At 41.0% G+C, this 21,111-nt stretch overlaps 1 protein-coding gene across 2 annotated transcripts in view; it reads left to right on the top strand.

Moving 5' to 3' along the window:
- The window catches only part of LOC102911850 (desmocollin-3), a 42,456-nt gene extending 27,801 nt beyond the window's left edge, over positions 1-14,655 (top strand). The window contains exons 10-17 of one of the 2 annotated variants that reach the window (XM_076554775.1): positions 2,199-2,458; positions 2,571-2,713; positions 4,164-4,388; positions 6,909-7,133; positions 8,629-8,750; positions 9,093-9,347; positions 11,205-11,247; positions 11,327-14,655. In XM_076554775.1, coding sequence (XP_076410890.1) covers positions 2,199-2,458; positions 2,571-2,713; positions 4,164-4,388; positions 6,909-7,133; positions 8,629-8,750; positions 9,093-9,347; positions 11,205-11,231 — 1,257 coding nt within the window. In that variant the 3' untranslated portion in view covers positions 11,232-11,247; positions 11,327-14,655. The remainder of the gene's footprint in view (positions 1-2,198; positions 2,459-2,570; positions 2,714-4,163; positions 4,389-6,908; positions 7,134-8,628; positions 8,751-9,092; positions 9,348-11,204; positions 11,248-11,326) is intronic. The other variant, XM_042263888.2, reaches the window with a different exon arrangement.
- Positions 14,656-21,111: the final 6,456 nt, after the last annotated feature.

Raw genomic sequence — 21,111 nt, 5'->3', positions numbered from 1 at the left:
CTCATGTATATGTTTTGATTTTGTTTACCATTCAGCAAGTGACTATTTTGGTCAGTAGAAAGACAATCAGAGAAAACATCTTGTGATTTCCTTCACAGTAGAGTGGAAAATAGTTTTTTATGGATTTTGCTGGAGTTTTCTGTGTAAAAATATGGAGGAGGTTGATGAACAGAATTAATTGATTTAGTGATGTGGAGAGATTAAAATGTGCCCATTAAGGAAATGGTCTGAGTCCAAGCCACCTGGTTTCAAACTCTTGCCCAAACAATATCTTTTGACTTTAGGAAAGCCAGTTTCTCTTCCTATTCTCCAGACTGCTGGCGTGTAAACTGGGGATAATGGGAATTCCTTCTGCACACAGATGTGAGGACTCAGGGAATTTACACTCACTGCTTAAAGCTGTGTTGTATATGAGCAGTGATCACCATGGAGTTCACCATGTTGAGACTCTTCTGAATTTCTGTTGTGAGAAGTACATGTGGTAAATGACAGACAGGGCCAAAGTACTAGTCTTAAATTATCACGAATATAATTTTTATAACAGAAGATAGTGTTACATCATTCAGGAAGGAATCTTCAAAAACTGAAGTGGATTTCTAAGAAGAAATGAGATCCTCGGTTGATTTTGCTTCAAAAAAGTCAGCCTAGAGATGGCTCAATTAGATGTCCTGTATAAGGGTACTTAAAGTAGACATTTGGGAGCTGAGTGAGGGCATACACACCAGTAGTCCCAGCACTTTCAAGGGTGAGAAAAGAGGGTCATCATCATCACCACAGGTTTAAGCTCGCTGGCTTGGACAACACAATGAGTTTCAAGGTTGGCCTGGGCTGTAGAGTAAGATTCAGTTTTAATCATACAAAGATGAAAATAAACAATGACAGAAACAACCAACCAGGTTCCCAGAACCCCACGAAAAGAAAACAGTCAGAAAGTAAATAAAATACTTTCACCTTTTGAATTTTGTTGAAGTTACCATCCAATTTTACAAAATTTGTCAAATGCCAAGATCAGTTGGCCCCAATCTCAACCTCTTAAGACACTGACATAACTCTGCAATACTTCTAGGTTGAGAATAATTTTTCTTAAAAGAATGAAAAAAATTGTTGAGGGATTTCTTTGCCATGGCTTTGTAAATTCATCTGTGGAGGTTTTGAAGGTGACCCTTTGTAAAGCCTGGTTAGCACATGATCATAGCTCTAGCAAGGAAGAGAAGTCCCTGTTAACAAAACATGAGCATGATTTTATTATGCAGTTTTGGCCTGAATGATAAAAATGTCCAGCTACTTGAAATACCAAGTTATGGCTTACTGAGGGTCTGAGGATTTCGCTACGTCCGGCGTGGGATATCTGAGGGGAAAAAAAATCTACGTTCACTATGCTCTTATGTCTGTTAACTTTATTCCTCTAAGACAAATTCCATCTTTTCAGCTACAGCTCTCTCAGGCATTCAGGACAAGAATAAATCTAGGTACACCAAGCTCTTTATCCCTCTACTTTATTTCTCTGGGATGAAATCCTGTCTACATAGCTTCAGTTCTGTCCTGACACTCAGTTCCTCTTTGCCTCTCTTTTACTGTTCCCTCAAAGTCCTGCTAACAACTAAGCTCCTATGCTTTTCGCCTCATCTTGATCCTCTGTTTCTTCTCCCTCTATCTCTACCTGATCTCTACTCATGGCTCAAGAGTTCTGCCTTACCATCTACATTACCTCTGTGTTCTTCTCTTCTCCCTGGTCATGCTGTTCTTTCTCCTCTACAGAAAGATATTAATCTCTTTTGTTCTTAGTCTATTACTCTAGAGAGCCACTAGGCTTGAAGGCAAGAGGGTGGTCTGAGCTTCATTAGCACAAGAAACAAAGCTATGTGTCTCCCACCAGCTTGTCTTTGCCTACATGACCTTATCCAAGTACTGGCAGGGAAATTAGTTACCTAGAAGTTCAGCAGGTCTGAGCAGCTGAATTGTTTGCCAATTCATTTGGGAATATTTGGGCATGAAAGAATTTCATAGCAGAAGACAGCTGGAATATTAAAGGCTGGATAGCACCAAATATTCATAATAAATGATTTGTCTTTTGACAGACTTTTGGCCGGTCAAAGTATAGCTTTAATACACAGCTGAATGTCTATAATATATTCTTGTGGTCTGCCACACCAAATATACTCCACACTGAGCTGACATGCATATCCTTTATTTTAAAGCCACTAGATTATGAAGAAAACCGTCAAGTGACCCTAGAGATTGGAGTGAACAATGAAGCTCCATTCATCAGAGAAGTTGCAAGCCGAGTACCCACCATGAACCGGGCCTTGGTTACAGTTCATGTGAGGGATCAGGACGAGGGGCCAGAATGCAACCCCCCTGAGCAATATGTGCGGATCAAAGAAAACTCAGCAGTGGGGTCCAAGATCAATGGCTATAAGGCCTACGATCCTGAAACCAAGAAAAGCAATGGCTTAAGGTACATAAATCCAGCAACCATGTGCTAATGCAGTTGTCATAATTGAAACAGGTAACTTATTTTGAGATGTGTTCTGATGCCAAAGACTTAGACAATTTTATTTTATTAACAGGTATAAAAAGTTGCAGGATCCTAAAGAATGGGTCAGCATTGAAGAAGTTTCGGGGTTGCTCACCATATCAAAAGTCCTAGACAGAGAAGCCATGACTCCAAGAAATGACTTATATAATATTACAGTCATGGCAATAGACCAAGGTAACAAAGTTTTAATTAAGTATTTTATAATAGAATGGAAGAATAAATTGCAATTATTCTTGTGCAGAAATAATCTATGGTAACTATACATAATTCTTGAAAATTATCTGGTAGACCAGTATCTCTCTTGTTGTCCTACAAGATGACTTTGGTGAGAAGATACTCTTTATTTCTGGTTTTGTCAGTTTAGTTTCTGATAAGGTGGTATTATTTAGCCAAAGCTGCTTTTGAATTCACTGTGTAGCCAAGGATGACCTTTATTAATCCTGCTCTTCCTGCCTCAGCATACTGAGTGCTTTGGTTATAGGCTTACACCTCCACACTCAGAAAGATGCTTTTGTTGTTGTTGACATGGTCTTACTCTGTAGTCCAAGCTGACCTCAAACCCACCATGTAACTAAGGCTGGTCTTGAAGCTGTGGCAATTCTCCTGCCTTAGCTTCCCCTGTGCTGGGTTTATAGGTGTGAGCCATTATGCTTAGCTAGATAACACATCTCTTATGTATCTTTATGGTCCATCTGTAGGAACTTAGTTCTTGCACCACTTCGTGGTAAAGGTCAATGACCAAACCTAACCATAAGACTATGCAATGGTCTCCTCAGACTCCTCCAGATATCTTTGTGTCACTTTACCTAGGGGTTTTTACTCATTCAGGTGACTATTAAATGCTTCTAAACTTGAATTCTGGTTTTAAAGTAAATTTCCTCTACCTGTGGTTTAATTTAAATAATAATAATTTCAATGTGTAAACATTATCTTATACTCACTGAATTAGAACCTCTGGCTGTGGAGCCTGGATTTAATATATTGAAACCTCCTTATGGGAGCCCAAGAAAGGAAAGTTTGCAACTCAGCATTTGTTTCTATTATTTATAGTAACTCAGGCAAAAGGTTTGTTGAAACTTGTATCTGATAAGCTGCAGGAACCATATTAGATAATCTGTAGCTTTCTTCATATTCATTCATATTCTTATTTACTATTCATCAAATAAGCAAAGATTATGTTTTCAGGAAATATAGATTCTAACTGTATCACTGATGGGTATATACCTGCAGGACTCTAAGTCAACATACCTCAAAGCAACCCATGTATCATATTCATTGCTGCATAAGAGCTGAGAAATAGAACCAGTTTAAATGCAAGGAAAAATAAAGAAAACATGGTACATATACACAATGACATTTCATGTCTCTGTAAAGAAAAATGAAATAGTGACATTTGCAGAAAATAGATACAACTAAAGATCATTATGTTAAGAGAAACAAGCTAGACTCAGAAAGACAAATGACACATGTTTTCTCTCATGTGTAGGACCTAGACTTAAAATTTATATTTGTGTGTGTGTGTATGTGTGTGTGTGTGTGTGTGTGTGTGTGTGTATTGAAATTTATTTTCCTCTTTGGATACTCTGAGAGAACTGCACTCAACCTTGTCCCTTTCTCTTCTCAGAGGGCAAATCATGCACAGGAACACTTGCAGTGAACATTGAGGATGTGAATGACAATGCACCAGTGATACTTCAAGATTATCTTGTTATCTGCAAGCCAAAGATGGGGTATACGGACATTTCAGCTGTGGATGCTGATGAGCCTGTCAACGGCCCTCCCTTTCAGTTCAACTTGGCAAGCTCTTCTCCAGAAGTCAACAGAATCTGGACCATCAACCGAGTTAATGGTATTCCAGAAAAATAATGATTCATATGATTTGAAGTAGCAAATTAACTACTGGAGGGTTTACATGTTAATTTACATAAAGTGTGATGCAAAAGTTTAGAATATTAAATTAGCCTTTTCCAATGCATGTGCCTGTGTGTGCATGTATAAGTGTATGTGCATGTGTAATCGTCTATCTATAGTGTTTGTTTGTGTGTGTGTGTGTGTGTGTGTGTGTGCACCATGTGTGTGCATGTCCATAGAGGCTAAAAGAGGGTGTCATATTGTCAGATTTCCTGAAGCTGGAGTTATAGAAAGTTGTGAGCTGTCCAATGTAGCTGAAAAATGAACTCTGGCCCTCAGAAAAAGCAGTAAGTGTTCTCAAAGATGGAGTTATCTCTTTAGCTCCTAATACCATGTTCTTTCATGCTACTAAGTTTTATATGTGCTGTCCATTCTGTCCTAGAAAAATCACCCTCACTGTGTCTTAGTTTCATACTTAAAATGTATGCATTACCTATTATTGGTCAGATAAGCTGCACATCCTGAGTATATGTATAGGGATGGGTCAGGGAGCCACTACTTCAGGTCAGCTACTAGAATTCTGAGAACTCATCCCAGAAGTATAAGGAGGAACATGTGACCTTTTGCATCACATGTTAATCACACTTCACACCTTGTATGACTGCTGTTTACCAACTGTCTTTTCTCACAGCATTCTTAATCCATATTCTCACTTTCAGCACTGAGTCCAGTGATTAGCAGCTAATAACTACTTAAAAAGTGATTGCTTAGTCAATGTTTTGATTAAAGAATATGCATATGGGAAAAAAACACAATAGGGAAATGAATGCTTTTGTAGTATCTGGGTTTAGGAGATTTTCTCAGGAATTCTGAGTGTTCGGATGTAAGGAAGGGTGAAGTTATGTGGTGATGAGTCTTATGTGCCAAGCTGAGGAGACTGACCTTTGTATTGTAGGTGACAGTGGGGTATGCATTGAGACTGTGGAAAGGAGACCATTCTTTATCCAGATGTATGTCTTATACAGATGACAGTAGTGTCAGGAAATCACTGGAAGAGGGCAGGATTGATTGATGAGGAAAATCCAAGGTTGTTGCACTATTACAAATATACATAGCTATGGCTTGGCCAGCCATCTTGGAAAAGGTCAGTGATTTGCACAATCTCCCTTTAGACACTGGTGATGCTGAAGTGTTCAGTATAACCCAGGAACCATTCACAGGGCTCTAGCAAGCTTTCGGGTATAAGATGTAGTCAAACCCCCAAAGCTCTAACAGAAATTTAAGCTGTGCAAATTCCAGATGCTTTCTGGGCTGTATTTTGTGCCACTGTGACATCATTTTTGTCTGTTAGAGAAGCCCAAGGATGTTATAATTGCCCCTGAACATCTATAGAGCTTTGGTCAATTGAGAATAACATTATTCAAATACGCTATCAAAACCATTGTGGGAAGTTGACTATCATTGTTGATAAAAAGGAAGTATTATGATGTAAATGGCCATGTTTTTATAATGGGAAGTAGTACAATTAGCTCTGCTAGGGAGATTATTTCCATATACAAGGCATTAATCATATAGAAAGTATTGGCTCTTTGAAACATTGCTTTTTCCAGAGAGTTAATGGAGAGATGGTAGAAGGTAACTGGCTTAGAGCATGAAAACTGAGAATGTTCTCTATTCAGGTATAGATTCTTAAATAGAATATGAGCTGGAATTAGGGAAAATTTTTGACCTCTACATTAATAGTCAACCTAGAATTCTTATTCTGTATCGATCAGGGGAAATTAGATATTACTGGAATGTTGCTAGGTCATTTCAATACCAGATTATTATTGGTTATTATTATTATTATTATCATTATTATTTTCGCCTTTTGAAATAGGAGCTCACTATGTAGCTCAGGCTAGCCTCGATTTCATTGTTCCCTTTTGGCCTCCTTAGTTTCAGATGCTAGAAATTCAGGTGTGCATTCCTGATCTGAATCCAAATTTATTCTTTAAGGCTGTCTTTCATAGAATTACAAGGAGAAACATGTCTAAGGTAATATTAATTCCTGAAAAGGTGGAAACATCAAGGCAGCCCCCTTTGCAGTTTTTTTTTTATTATTTAGCAGGTGGGTATTTTACAATAAGAGTGGTAGAGTAGGTTCGTAAGAAAGAATAAGTAATCGTTAAAAATAACGCTGAGCTAGAGAGAGTTCAGTTGATAAAGTGATTGTCATGCAAGCGTGGAGACCTGAGTTCAGTCCCCAGAGCCCACATGAAAACTCAGGGAAGGGTAGTACCTGTTTGTAATACTGTTGGTGGGGAGGAGGTAGGTCCCCATGCTTGGTGGCCAGCAAGCCTAGCTTAATCTGTAAGTACTGGGCAACAGGAGTTCTTGTCTCAAGAATCAAGGTGGTCAGTTCCTGGGGAATGATAGCTGAGGTTCTTATGGGATCTGAATGTGTGAGCACATGCATGTGTACAACTCTCCACCTGAAATCAATCAATCCAAATGAATCTTTTTGATTTTCTTAAAGACACAGCTGCCCGCTTGTCCTATCGGAAAAATGCTGATGTTCAAGAATACACCATTCCTGTGAGTGTAAAAGACAGAGCAGGCCAATCCACGACCAAACTCTTGAGAGTCAACCTGTGTGACTGTACTCATCCTAGCCAGTGTATGGCCAGGTCAAGGAGTTCAGGGGTCACCTTGGGGAAGTGGGCCATCCTTGCCATCTTGTTGGGCATCGCACTGCTATTTTGTAAGTACTTTCGCTCACTTGAAGTTAAAATGCAAAATGAAAGATCTGAGTGTCAGAAAGAATCTTGCGAAGTCAATACAGACAAGCATCTACCAGGGGCGAGTTCCTTTTACAAGCTGCCTTTGTTGTCTATGATAGCCGATTTGTGCTTCAATAGTCACTATTTGAGGGAACAAGAGCCTTTCTGAGACAGGTTTCACCCTTGGACAAAATTGTTAAACAGTCTTTAGTTTACTTAATTCTGCTTCCTTTTTCTCATTTATGGGGGCAATGGTGGTAACCTACTCTTTGCAGTCCAATGAGTTCACTGATAAGAAATGATCAGATATGAACATCTAAATGTCTAACATACATTTATTATTTTTTCAAGCCCCCAAAATAAATATATCTTGAACACCTACTAAATTTCAGAAAATTGTACTAGGTAGACTCGGTAATCTCAGTAAAAAACTGTGTGAGGTCATCGGTCCCTGAGAATATGTGTGCGAAAGGCATCGCTGTGTTCCCTCAGCACTTCAAATCTGCACGCTAAAATTTGAGTTTCTTGTAATTATTGTGTTTGCATATTTTTTGGTTTGGTTTTGTTGTTGTTTTGTTCATTTTTGAGACAGGGTCTCACTGTACAGCTCTGGCTACCTTTGAACTCACGTATGTAGACCATGCTGGCCTTGAACTCATAAAGATTTTCCTGCCTCTGCCTCTCAAGTTCTGGGATTAAAACAGCTTCCTATAATTTTCATATCATGAATTATTGCTACTTTCTTCTTTCAACAACTTAAAGGCTTAAAAAATCTTAGGTCAGGCAGAGCCAGGAGGATCTCTGAGAGTTCGAGGCCAGCCTGGACTACCAAGTGAGTTCCAGGAGAGAGGCGCAAAGCTACACAGAGAAACCCTGTTTCGGAAAAAAAAAAAAAAAAAAAAAAAAAAAAAAAAAAAACTTAGGTCATGGGTCATACACAAACATGTGGTGGGCTTGAAGAGTAGCTGCTGGTTTGCCAATGTGCTAGCCATTCTTCTGGACTACTGTAAATCGCTGGTTTAGCAATCATATTATCTTAAGTCTCCTATTTTTATGATGTAGGGTAAAAGTCTAAATAAGATACAAAATGTGCTTAATGTGCTTAATTATGTTTATTGGAGACAAATCTGTTCTGAGAAAAGTTATTTTTTTAATTTTAATTTTTATTTTTCAATTGGCAAACTGATCATTTGGGAAAAAGTAAATATCTTCAATGTTTGACTTAAATAAATGTTAGAGACTTTTAAGGTCTACAGTTGAACTCATGATTCTAAACACTTTCATGTGTGATTATTGCATACTTTAAATTGTGCCAGTGAATTTCACAAGACCAAGATAACTCGACAGAAGCACAATTCAATGTTCTTATTGTCCTCCTGTGGCCCAAGGCATAAGCCGTAAAGGATGGTCACTCTTGTATGTCTGGTAAATTAAGTATGTTCTTTTAAAAATACATCTCTCCTTATTTTTACTCAGCGGTGCTGCTGACTTTAGTATGTGGAGTTGTTACTGCCCGGAAAGGAAAGCATTTTCCTGAAGATTTAGCTCAGCAAAATTTAATTATATCAAACACTGAAGCACCTGGGGATGACAGGGTGGTAAGTAATTTCTTTGGTGAATAATTATTTCTGTAGTTTTAAAATCCATCCCTGTGATGGTATTTGGGAGTCTGTTTATATTTGTAAATAGTTGGAATCTTGTAAATTGTAAATTTTCCATCTGCCAGTGTTCCAGAGCTTCTAGAGTGCTACTTAATGAACTTAATAAAACAAGTTTACCTTCCAGTTCTATTTTTCCCACTCTTTGATAGTATTAATTCAAGCTTAGTCTTTGATGCTATGGATTGATGACAACATCATCACTCTGACTGCTTTCTGCAATGTGTGAAATTCTCTGACAACCCCACCCACCCACCGTTGTCTTGTTTTATTATAATGTAGTGCTCTGCCAATGGATTCACCACCCAGACTGCCAACAACTCCAGCCAAGGCCTCTGTGGGACAATGGGATCGGGAATGAGAAATGGTGGGCAGGAGACAATTGAGATGATGAAGGGGCACCAGACCTTAGACTCCTGCCGTGTGGCTGGGCATCACCACACGCTGGATTCCTGCAGAGGTGGACACATGGAGAGCGACAATTGCAGATATACTTACTCAGAGTGGCACAGTTTCACTCAGCCCCGCCTCGGCGAAGTGAGTGTCCCGAGATGCTTTCATCGCAAGTAGAGAACAATAGAACACTGATGATAATGTACATTTCCAGAAACTGCTTTGCCATGGTGTTTTATATGCCTTCTCTTGTTAGTTCTGGTCATTTAGATAATGCTTTGAATTTGTTATATTTAATTTTTAAATATTTTGATCCCTCTGTCACACTCAGTTTCTAGAATCTTATGAGGACCAGAGGCCTCTAATATCTGTCCCCAAAGATCCATTTTTAGGTGTACATCTATCTTATAACGTCCTGTGATAAAAAAAAAATCAAGAATGTGAGGTAAATTCTAGTTCCTCACAAATACATATTTTCCACATCAGACTTGTATTTTGCTATGAAAACATAAACATCTGAATGCAGTTTTAGGTTAAAGATTAATATGCTTTACTTAGGCTATACATTTTTTTTTTACTTATTTTATTTTTCTACTTTATTCTAAATGGGCTAGTTATTGTTACACATATTTATAGGTTGTGGTGAGTGGTCACATAGATATGCAATGTAGAATGTTTAAAGAACCCAGTATGTGAAGACATTTGAAATTTATCATATGAATTATTTCCAATACATAAGGCATGCTGTGCAAATATAAAGTGTCTCATCTAGAGAGAAGCAATGCTGTGAAAGAAAGGATTGAATGAGTGAATCTCAGTCCACATCAACATTGGAAAGCTTTTAGAAATACTAATTCCTTTGCTTCATTCTGGAGGATTCGAATTCCATTGGTGTGTGTGTGCGCGCGTGCGTGCGAGCGAGCGTGCGTGCGTGCGTGCGTGCGTGCGTGTGTGTGTGTGTGTGTGTGTGTGTGTGTGTATACAAAATTTCACATGTGATTTGTATGTGGGGCCAGGGTAAGGCATCCCGTTTGACCATTCTTGCTGGCACTGATTCCGTATCTGTACCAGAGGGCATTGGTGCCTTTGTGGCAAACACTGTACCAGACACGGTTAGTTCTGTGCTGGTCAGAACACGAGCAGTATTCTAGAAGAGGGCCCTTGGTTACTGCATGTCCATAGCATTTGTTTTGTTTCTAATTTGTCATAGTCAGGTGTTTACCTGTTTTATATTTGAAGACGGCAATCACGTAAGATCATGGGAAGGGACAGAGGTCCAGACGCTCCCTTAGGAATGCCCTGCAGTGCCATAACTGGTCATGGGAGGTATGGGTAGCAGCTGGCCACCAGCTGAGGGTTAGCGGAGGACTGCACAGCACAGCCAGGTCAGCAAAGGGAGCCTTAAGTTTGGAAGACAGACCAGCAGGACACAGCCCCGAGGGCAGAGGTGGTCAAAGGCTTGGCTGCTCACAACCAAAGCACAGTTTCTGCAGTGTGAGTTAAGCTGATGAATTTAATTTCAGTGATTTTCTAGGGATATATCTCTGCTTTTTGGCTACTTTGGAGTGCAGTAATTTTTAAATATATTTTGTCATTGCACGCAATAGAGGTTTAGTTTATATTCACTGTACACTGATGGGCTTAAGAAGTATGCTTCATGCATTGCATTTCCATCACTAGTTTCCCAAATAACAAAGTGATATTTGAGGAGAATGCAACTTAAAGTAACACAAGTTAGTAAACGAAAGTTACTTAAAACTAGGACCATTCGATATCCACATACAAACTCCAACCACTTGGCATATATTGTCTCTATTTTGTGAACTGACCTCAACTATAGACATAACATTTGGGTATAAATATTTCATGATGACTTAAATGTACTTAGAAATTGCATTTGTAGACCTATTTTATATTTTTATGGATTATTAAAAATGCAAACTATACTGATTTATGATATGGCTGTAATAGAGACCAATCATGTGCATTTTTTGTGTGTAGGACTCCATTAGAGGACACACTGGTTAAAAATTAAACATAAAAGGTAAATAAAATAAATTTTCTGTTCATATATTAAAGTTGTTTAAAGAAATAATACAATCCCTCTTTTTTGGACTTTACAGAAATTGCATGCTTGTAATCAGAATGAAGACCACATCCCATCCCAAGACTACGTCCTCACCTATAACTACGAAGGCAGAGGATCTCCAGCAGGGTCTGTAGGCTGCTGCAGTGAAAAGCAGGAAGAAGAGGGACTCGACTTTCTAAACAACTTGGAACCCAAATTTCTTACATTGGCAGAAACATGCACAAAGAGATAACAGCACAGGGTTACAATTCAACATGGCCTTAGCGGTTACTCCAGATTTGAACCGACGATACTGTAAAACAGAGTCACTACTTATACAAAATGGTCTTGAGTTATATTGGCTTGTGATATTCTGACTTTAGTCTAGTGTGAAATTGACACATATTCAGGAGAAACCATTTGCGGAATTCTGATCTTTTGCAGGCTGGCTGTGTGCTGTGTGTGACATTCTTGCAGTGCTCAGCAGGGCCAGTGGGCTGCGGTTCCTGGTCTGTCCCCGGGTCATGACATGGGTGCGGTGCATGTGTCTCCACTGAGTGTTCCTAAGATACAACCACATTGTGAGTCCAGGAGTGTATGCACATATAATGGACTTTTCTACATCTTACAGCCTTCCCCCTACCAATTTGTGTCGTTAAAGTGGTTTGTTGCTGACCATTTTTCAAAAAGTACAAGGATTAAAATAGAGAACCAGCAAAGCTCATGCTGTAGTCTTAGAGTTAGCCAAGGGTCTGTAAAGGACCCGCCCTGCCCTGAAGATATTTTTCTGACAAATGAATCGGGTAAAATATTAGTCTACAAACGGCTCAGTTGTAGCAATTCATGTCACCACACACTCCTAAGGATGGCTTAGGAATCAAGCCAAGCATTAAGTAACATGATTTGAAGAATGTTTCAGGACAGAAATGTTAATACAAATTACATAAAACTTTTGTAAAGCTCGGACTTGCCTCTCTCTGATTTCACTATCAAATACTTTATTGGACTTTGGAAGCAGTATTTGGCAAGCTAGCCTGTGGTGCAGGGCAGCGATTTCTTTATTTCAGCACAGTCTGAAGCCAGTGAGTATTTCTACAAAAGTGCGCACCAGAGCGGCATATTTACAATGCAACTTAAACCAAGAGGAAAATGGAAATTATTGAAGATAAGGCTGGGTGTGGCTCATCTTGTAACAGGAAATTGGGGCTTTAAAGGGGCAGACTTCCTCCTGCCTGGTCACGGTGCATTGTGTGACACCTGAAGGTGTCAGCTCAGCCTGCTTGTGTAATTTGTTTCAATTTAGAAATGTATATTCTAGTTTTAGTGGGAAAGAAAGAGAAAGGTACATGGAAAAATGGATTCACTTCCCAGAATATGTAAAGATTTGTACATTCAAATATTAGAAGCCCACTACAGGATCCACCCCCTTGCCCCTTACACTACTGGGACCCTCAGGAATGTACAGAAATGACATGGTTTTCTTGGGACCTAGTGCTGATCTCTGCTGAAGTTACATCCATCCTTTATCACCCCCCCACCTTTATTTTGTCTTCTACTTTTCTTCTCTCTTCCTCCTCCTCTTCATTTATATTTTTTGGGGGGGGGCAGTATCTCTACATATCCCAGGGTGGCCACAAACTCACAATCCTCCTGCCCCAGCCTTTGAATACTAGAATTACAGGCAGATACCATCACTCTTGCTTTTGATGCAGAGCTAATTGACACTGCCTTTTAAGTTTGGAGGCTTTGTGGTGCTGGGAGGCAAAGCTTCCCGAAAGCAGATACTGGGGACCAAGTGTTGCTGTCCTTAGAGCCACAGACTCCCGGGCTCTTCCCCACACTTCAGCCACTGTTTTCTTCCTTCCTTCCTTCCTTCCTTCCTTCCTTCCTTCCTTCCTTCCTTCCTTCCTTCCTTCCTTCCTTCCTCTCTTTCTCTCGTTTCTTTCTTTCTTTTTTGTTGTTTGTTTTTCGAGACAGGGTTTCTCCGTGTAGTTTTGGTGCCTGTCCTGGAACTCACTCTGTAGACCAGGCTGGCCTCGAACTCACAGAGATCTGCCTGGCTCTGCCTCCCTAGTGCTGGGATTAAAGGCGAGCGCCACCACCGCCGGCTGAGCTGCAGCTTTCTTGACAGCACCCACTGACACCCTATTTGGGAGGTCTGGCGCCAGTCCAGAAGCTCAGCCCGCCTCCTGGCTTCCTTTTCCTGCCTGCCAGAGCTGCTCCAAAGAACTCCAGCAGATCCACCTAGGTGGAAAACCTTCTAGAAACTCAATCATCCTTCAGGGTGAGTTAACTTTTTATCAGTTTGCTTTGTTAGGGGGAATTTATCATGACAGAAGAAACAGGAATTTAGGATCCATGGGAGAAAGATGAAACTGTCACTTAGGGAGGACAAGCCGATGGAGCATGTAGTGTTCAGAGACCGACAAACAAGCAGACCAGTTGGGAAGGCCAAGGAGTGAAGCCAGCCGACCTGTGAACGGCAGTGAGGGTGGCCTTAGATGCTCTTGGCGTTCTCCTGGGCCTCACCCTGCATTTCCTTCTTGCTCAAACCAAAAGAGCTGCCCTTTAGTTTGGTGAAGTTATCAGGCAAGCCATTTTTTAAGACCTCTTCTTATTTGAAATATGAAATCAAGAAAGAGGTCTGCGAAGGGAGGTGTAGTTCAGTCACCTGCATGCCTGCCTGGCTTGCTCCAAGCCAGCCCAGGATTTGATTCCAAGCATCTTGTAAAACAAACAAGCATGGTTCCAGCACTTGAGAGGTGGAACAGGAGGATCAAGGAAGTTCAGGGTTCTCCATAGCTATGTGAGGAGCTGGAAGCCAGCTGGGACTACATGTGGTGAGTCTTTGGATGGGCCAGAACTGCTGTGCCAAATAAACCCAGCCTCGGCAAGAAAGCCTTAGCCCTTCTCCAGCAATGCTGAGGTCCTCAATTACACGTGCATCTAACTTTACACTTTTCATTTTACCCCGAGAGTCATTTTCTTGGTATACTTCTGAAATTGTCAGGGTTTTTTTTTTTTGTTGTTGTTGTTATTGTTCACAGCATCATAGAATATTATTCTTTTCTCACATGCATAAGGTGAAAATTGTGCTATTTTAGTGTGTAAGAAAAACAGCTTGCTTTTTTTTTTTAAATGCTTTTATCCCCTACCCCCGGGTTTTATGTAAATGTACAGACTATTTTTTCTTACATTTATAAAGAAGCAGTTAACTATCAAAAGAGCAATTGAAGTTTATTTTTCAATGTTTTAAACAACTTTAATTTGATGATTAAATTGCTTTTGAAACATGTCAGATTAAAAATAAACACCCATTGTATGAGTAAAATAATACTTCTTGATAAGGAATATAATAAAGCAATGCTAAACTGGTTTCCTCTCTTTGCTGTGTGTAGAGACTAAATCATTGAAGGTGGTAACAGTGCAACCTTGAAACACTGAGGTTTTTGTTTTTGTTTTTCAAGACAGGGTTTCTCTGTGTAGTTTTGCACCTTTCTTGAAACTTGCTTTGTAGACCAGGCTGGCCTTGAACTCACAGAGATCCGCTTGCCTCTGCCTCCCGAGTGCTGGGATTAAAGGCGTGCACCACCACTGCCTGGGTTTTGGGCTAACAAGAAAATCGAAATACTCCACAGCACCTTTGCTGTGTAGTGGGGAATATTTTAGAGAATAGGTCACTGGCAAATTGTCAACATCATCAGGACGTACTGGGTTCAGGATGCCATTTTTGAGGCTCAACTTTCCAGATGAGGGCTGTCGGGAAAAAATCATAATGTGGATGTGATTACAGTGCTGACATGCTGGTAAGGGACTTGACATTGGGGACCAGTAATTGCTCTGATTGGCTGAGCCTTAGCTCCAGCCCCTTTTAGCACTGGCCATAAAAATTTTAATAGGAGAATAAAGGGGGCAGTGTTTCTGTGACAATCATGGAATGCACTGGCATTCTGTCTACCCATCACACACAGACGCCACTAGGAAATAGGAATCTGAGAGGCCAGCTTTTTCCCAGTGTGGTTACTGCTTTGTTTTCTGGTGAGGTGCGTTCCTCCTGAGTCCTCCTGGCAGGAGAGGCTGGTGCTCTGCTTTTACCAGAGGCTCCCTCTTCCCACAGCTCCTTTTCAAGTATCTGTGAGGGAGCATGTGACACACCAGGCAATGGCTCAGACCTCTCCTATTCTCAAGAACCAGACAGGATAAGCTCACTGACCGTGCGAGGATGCTAGGTTTTACTTTATTTATTTAAAAAAATATCTATTTTATCTCTATGGCAACCTGGGTGTATGTCTATGTGCCATATTCATGCAGGAGCCCATGGAGACCAGAAAAAGACATCAGATTCCTAGGAACTAGAGTTATAGATAGTTGCACACGCTTCCAAAAGCAGAATCATCAACATCTACTTTGGGACCACCAAGGCTGAACTTCAGCAAAGAAACCTCCAGATGCCCTCATTTATAATCATTGTCTCCTGAGAGAAATGAGACCATTGTGGGGAGAAAGTATTTTTGTTTAAGATTTACTTTGCTTGTGTGTACAGGGGCCTTCAGAGACCAGAGGAGTTCATCAGATCCCTGGAGCTGGAGTTGCAGGAGGTCTTAAGCCATCCAAGATGGCTACTGGGAACTGAACTCTGGTCCTCTAAAAGAGTAACTAGCGCTCTTACCTACTGAGCCATCTCTCCAGCCCTAGAAGAAAGCATCTATCAGTCTATTTCCTCCAGCCTATACCCATAGATGCAATAAGATTCCACGAGGAACATTTGTTCTTACATTCTGGAATTCATTATGTAGATGTTTTACTATTTTTTTTCAAAATGCCTTAGTGCTGTGTGATATAAATATATGCACATCAATTTTGTTAAAAGATAGACTTCAATTTTACCCTTAATGATTCAGGTTCCTTTATATATGTAATCTGAGTCTTTCTAGTGAAGCTGAATTACTGCTTAGAGAGCTATGTCGTAACTGAAATTATGCTTGTGAACCATACAGCCTTCTCTGATAGGATTCGATGTGCTGGAAGTTAAGGGCAATCTTCTAGATTATTCCTGTTACACTGGGTTGGTTTTTTTTTTTTAATGTATGATTCATCATAGACAAATTAAAGCAAACTTATAATAACATAAGTTTCCTTGAGGAAATGCCAGACAAAAAAGGCCCAAGTATACCAGACCCAGAAAGAGAGCACAGAGAGAAAAACAATGGTGCATTTTTATTTATTTATTTATTTATTTATTTATTTATTTAATTTTTTATTTGCATCAAGCTGGTTTGGTAACATTTGTGCTCTGTGATTCTAACTTAGTGAAGTGCCCAGTACATCTGCATGTTTCAGAGTTAGTCATGAATAAGCCTAAGTTCCGATCTTGAAATGTCATGTTACTCTTAAAAGAGAACCCTGTTCATTCGGCCTCATCTAACCGGAAAGGTCTTGTCATTCAGAAGATCTAGGTCACTTTATTTATTTTAAAAAATATTTATTTTATTATCTGTATGTGAACCTGGGTGTATGTCTGTGTGCCACATTCATGCAGGAGCCCATGGAGACCAGAAGAGGGAGTTACAGATGGTTATGAGCTGCCACGTGGATGCCAGGAATGGACTCAGGGTTCTCTGCAAGAGCAGTGAATGCTATTTGCCACTGAATTATTTCTCCAGCTCCAGGATCTAGATTTTATATGTTATGCTAACTTAGGCTTCAATTCATATCCCCAGTGACAACCATGATATAGAAATAAATGTTTACTTTCCTCATAACTTAATTTGTCTTTATATTAAAAAATATTTAGGCAAATGGGAAATATGAAACATAATCCCATTATAGTAAATTAGCATTCTTACAGTTTGTGTATGTACACTTCCCCACAAAATTGGATGAATTCTTGTTTCTGAAACCATCAATCCAATATTTTACCCAGTTTTAAATTTTCACTCATTTTATAAATACTTAAAAGTTGTATCTGCAACCAACTTCTACCTGTTATGCCCAGATCTCGGGGACCCCCAAAAGATCACCACAGAGACCGAATCCCGAATGGAAAAGCAAAGAGCCTTTATTTTCAAACTCTGGGGCTTGGTCTGTCTGTCCCACACAGCAGTGAGAGCAGAGAGCCCTGAACTCACGTGGTGGTGTGGTGTTTTTTATCATAGCAGAGGTTGGGGTGAGGGGATTTCCAGAGTTCAGGCCCCTGGTTGGCTGACCTTTATCTAGAGGTAGCTATAAAACAAAAATAGGTGTAAGTTAGACTCAGGGACATCTGGCCACCTTATCTAATGTTTGGAATGTTAGGTACTTCCCCATGCCTGGGTGGAGTCAGCTTAAGGCTTTTCCTGGATCTGGGTGTTGCCTGCCAGAAAGCCTGTCACAGAAGCTGTGTCTAGGCCCCTGAGCCTGCCATGGCAGCTGTGTGGTCAAGCTGTTTTGGGGCTCCTGTAGCTTGAATTTTTCCGCCTCGCCCACAGTCAGGACGAATCTCTGTCACCCGCCAGTCCCACAGCCACTCAGACCCAACCAAATAAACACAGACACTTATATTGCTTGCAAACTGCATGGCCGTGGCAGGCTTCCTGCCAACTGTCCTTATCTTGCTAACTGTGCTTTTATCTTAAATTGATCCGTTTCCATACATCTATACCTTGCCATGTGGCTGGTGGCTTACTGGCGTCTTCACATGCTGCTGGTCATGGCAGCGGCTGCAGCCTCTCTGGTCATTGCGGCGGCTGCAGCATCTCCTTCTGCCTTTCTGTCCTTTTATCCTGCCTAGCCACGGCCGATCAGGTTTTATTTATTAACCAATCAGAGCAACTTGACATACAGACCATCCCCCAGCACAGCCAAGTGCAGACCATCTCAAACACCTGCACTCAGGCCCATGGTCCTGATCATCCTCTATACGGACCTGCTGGGTAACGCCACAAAGAACCTGAGAATGGGCTCCCACAGGACCTACAGAACATCCCACAGCACTTCCCCTTTCTTTTTTTTTTTTTTAAAAAAGGAAGGTTTTAACTTTTACACATCTCCAAAGTCAGCTTGGTATATTTGGGAATTTGGGCGTAGCTTCTCTTAACTACTTCCTGCTGGAGGGGGGCGCTGTATCTTATGGGGATGCAAAGAAAATTTTAGGATCATGGAGTAGTCCGTGAGACCGTATCATCTGAGCCAGTTGCCTTGAAACGATTCTGGATGTTGGATCATCTGGGCCATGGTGTCATCGGAGACCTTTCAGGTGGTCTTGGCTGGTCAAACCTGATGTATCTTAATCTGGAAAAAATCCATAGCCTCTGGCTTTCTGTAGAGATAAAAGCAGAGTCTCCTTTCCAAAGTAACACATCCTTATATCCAAATTTTAAAGTCAAGATATCTTTAATATATACATATTGGTTTAACTCAACATCTTTTACGATCAAATGTTTTTCTGCAGTTAAAAATCCCAAAGACAATATAATCCAAACTCTCTGTGTGATATCCATCTTTACATGGCTTATTTTTTATTTTACTTTCTCTTTAACGACATTTTTTTAAACTTTCTATTTCTTTATATAACTGTCTATGTTCCTTTTCCTCTCTCTTCCAAGCCCCAGGAACCCGCCAGTAACTCAAACCGGCGGCTGCCGCTCATTTGAGAGAGAGAATTAGGAACTGTGGGGCGTTTACCGACGTCACCGTTCCTGGAGAACTTACCGGACGTCACCGCTCCGTGTGTTGAGTTCTGAATCCTCTTTACCACCACGCGAGGATTCTTCTCAGATCACACTTTATTGGAGCGCCTCTTGGTTAAGGGACTTTGTCTTTAGTATTTTTTTTTCATAACACCGGCCTTTATCCCTGTTCATTTGTCCTTTTTCTTTAGTCCCTTTTTTTTTCTTCTTCCCTTTTTTTCTTTAACCCTTTTTTTCTTTAGCCCCAAGTTCGGGCGCCAAATGTAGCTTGAATTTTTCCGCCTCGCCCACAGTCAGGACGAATCTCTGTCACCCGCCAGTCCCACAGCCACTCAGACCCAACCAAATAAACACAGACACTTATATTGCTTGCAAACTGCATGGCCGTGGCAGGCTTCCTGCCAACTGTCCTTATCTTGCTAACTGTGCTTTTATCTTAAATTGATCCGTTTCCATACATCTATACCTTGCCATGTGGCTGGTGGCTTACTGGCGTCTTCACATGCTGCTGGTCATGGCAGCGGCTGCAGTGTCTCTGGTCATGGCGGCGGCTGCAGCCTCTCTGGTCATTGCGGCGGCTGCAGCATCTCCTTCTGCCTTTCTGTCCTTTTATCCTGCCTAGCCACGGCCGATCAGGTTTTATTTATTAACCAATCAGAGCAACTTGACATACAGACCATCCCCCAGCACAGCCAAGTGCAGACCATCTCAAACACCTGCACTCAGGCCCATGGTCCTGATCATCCTCTATACGGACCTGCTGGGTAACGCCACAAAGAACCTGAGAATGGGCTCCCACAGGACCTACAGAACATCCCACAGCAGGCTCCTCCACACTATTCATATTTTTTTAATGATACAATTAAACTAATTATTATTTCTATCTGCTGATTGGATTAACTTCCTATCTCCAATCTATATACAAGCATGGATAGCAATCAGATAACATCAGGTTAAGGCCACTGTCGACAGGTGGGGATAAGACAACATAAGAATAATGACTCAGAGACAGGGACAAGAAAGCACACACACACACACACACACACACACACACACACACACACACACACACAACGGTGGCTGGAGAGACGGCGCAGTGGTTCAGAGTGCTTCCTGCTCTTAGTGAGGACCTGAGTTCAGTTCCCAGAACCCATAGTGGGTGCCTCATAGTGGCCTATCACTCCACATCCGGGGATTTTATGTATGCTTCTGTACTGCATAGGCATCTGCAGATACATGGTACATATGTATAAGACACAGAAACAAAAAATAAAATAAATCTTAACATACATTTGTGTGTGTGTGTGTGTGTGTGTGTGTGTGTGTGTGTGTGTGTGTGTGTTTGTGTATGTATGTGTCTGCTTAAGCCAAGCAAGAGCAAGGTTCAAAATTGAGTGCAAACGATGCTCTGATTCTTTTTTTTCAGTGTATGGAAATACTTAGTAACTTGTTAGGTAACCTATGTCCAAACTAGATCTATACTTATGCTTCAGTCTCTTATTTAAAAGATGGTTAGTCACGTATTTACTCATTCAGTGACTTGGTCAGTTATCACCTGCCAATCATGTTTTTCAATGATAAAGATAGAGCAGCAGGAAGAGTAACTGAAACCCATGCTTCCGGGCGGGAGAGGAAGCGCTGCTTGGCATGTTCCTGTTTCTAAAGGCAGCATATATGAACTTGAATGGGGGGGGGGGGCACAGTGGGATGTCAGAGCTCTGTGTCCTGTGAGCACACAGTGTTCTGGGGTCTTACTTTGGTAAGATGAGGGATAACTGCTACTTCCTGCATTTTCTCCTTCATCCTTTCTCTTCATCCTCTTCCCTTCCCTCTTCTTACCATCTCGTCGTCTTTTCATTTCCCCAGCCAATTCCAGTTCTACTTTCCTGCCCCTTCTCTCTTCTTGTTTTCTCTGCTTCCTTCAACTGGAGCAGAGCTTGCACCTGGGCGAATAAAGACCTGCCGCCGGAGGTCTTTATTTGCAAGTCAAATGGAGGCTCCTTTGTAACAGACTGCACAGGGAGGCGTGTGCCGGCAAGTGTTTTAGAGAACCTCACTGCCAATATCAACATTTGGCATTTTGCTCATCTTCCAACAGTGGGGATCTAACTTGTCCTTCAGCATGTCTCTACAGCAGGTTCTGACCAGAGCAGAGCTGTTTACCCTCCAGCTG

This window comes from Peromyscus maniculatus, chromosome 19 (genome assembly GCF_049852395.1).
Source record: "Peromyscus maniculatus bairdii isolate BWxNUB_F1_BW_parent chromosome 19, HU_Pman_BW_mat_3.1, whole genome shotgun sequence".
Lineage (NCBI taxonomy): Eukaryota > Metazoa > Chordata > Mammalia > Rodentia > Cricetidae > Peromyscus > Peromyscus maniculatus.
The sequence above is the reverse complement of the archived record's forward strand: the minus strand, read 5'-3'. Positions and strand labels throughout refer to the sequence as shown.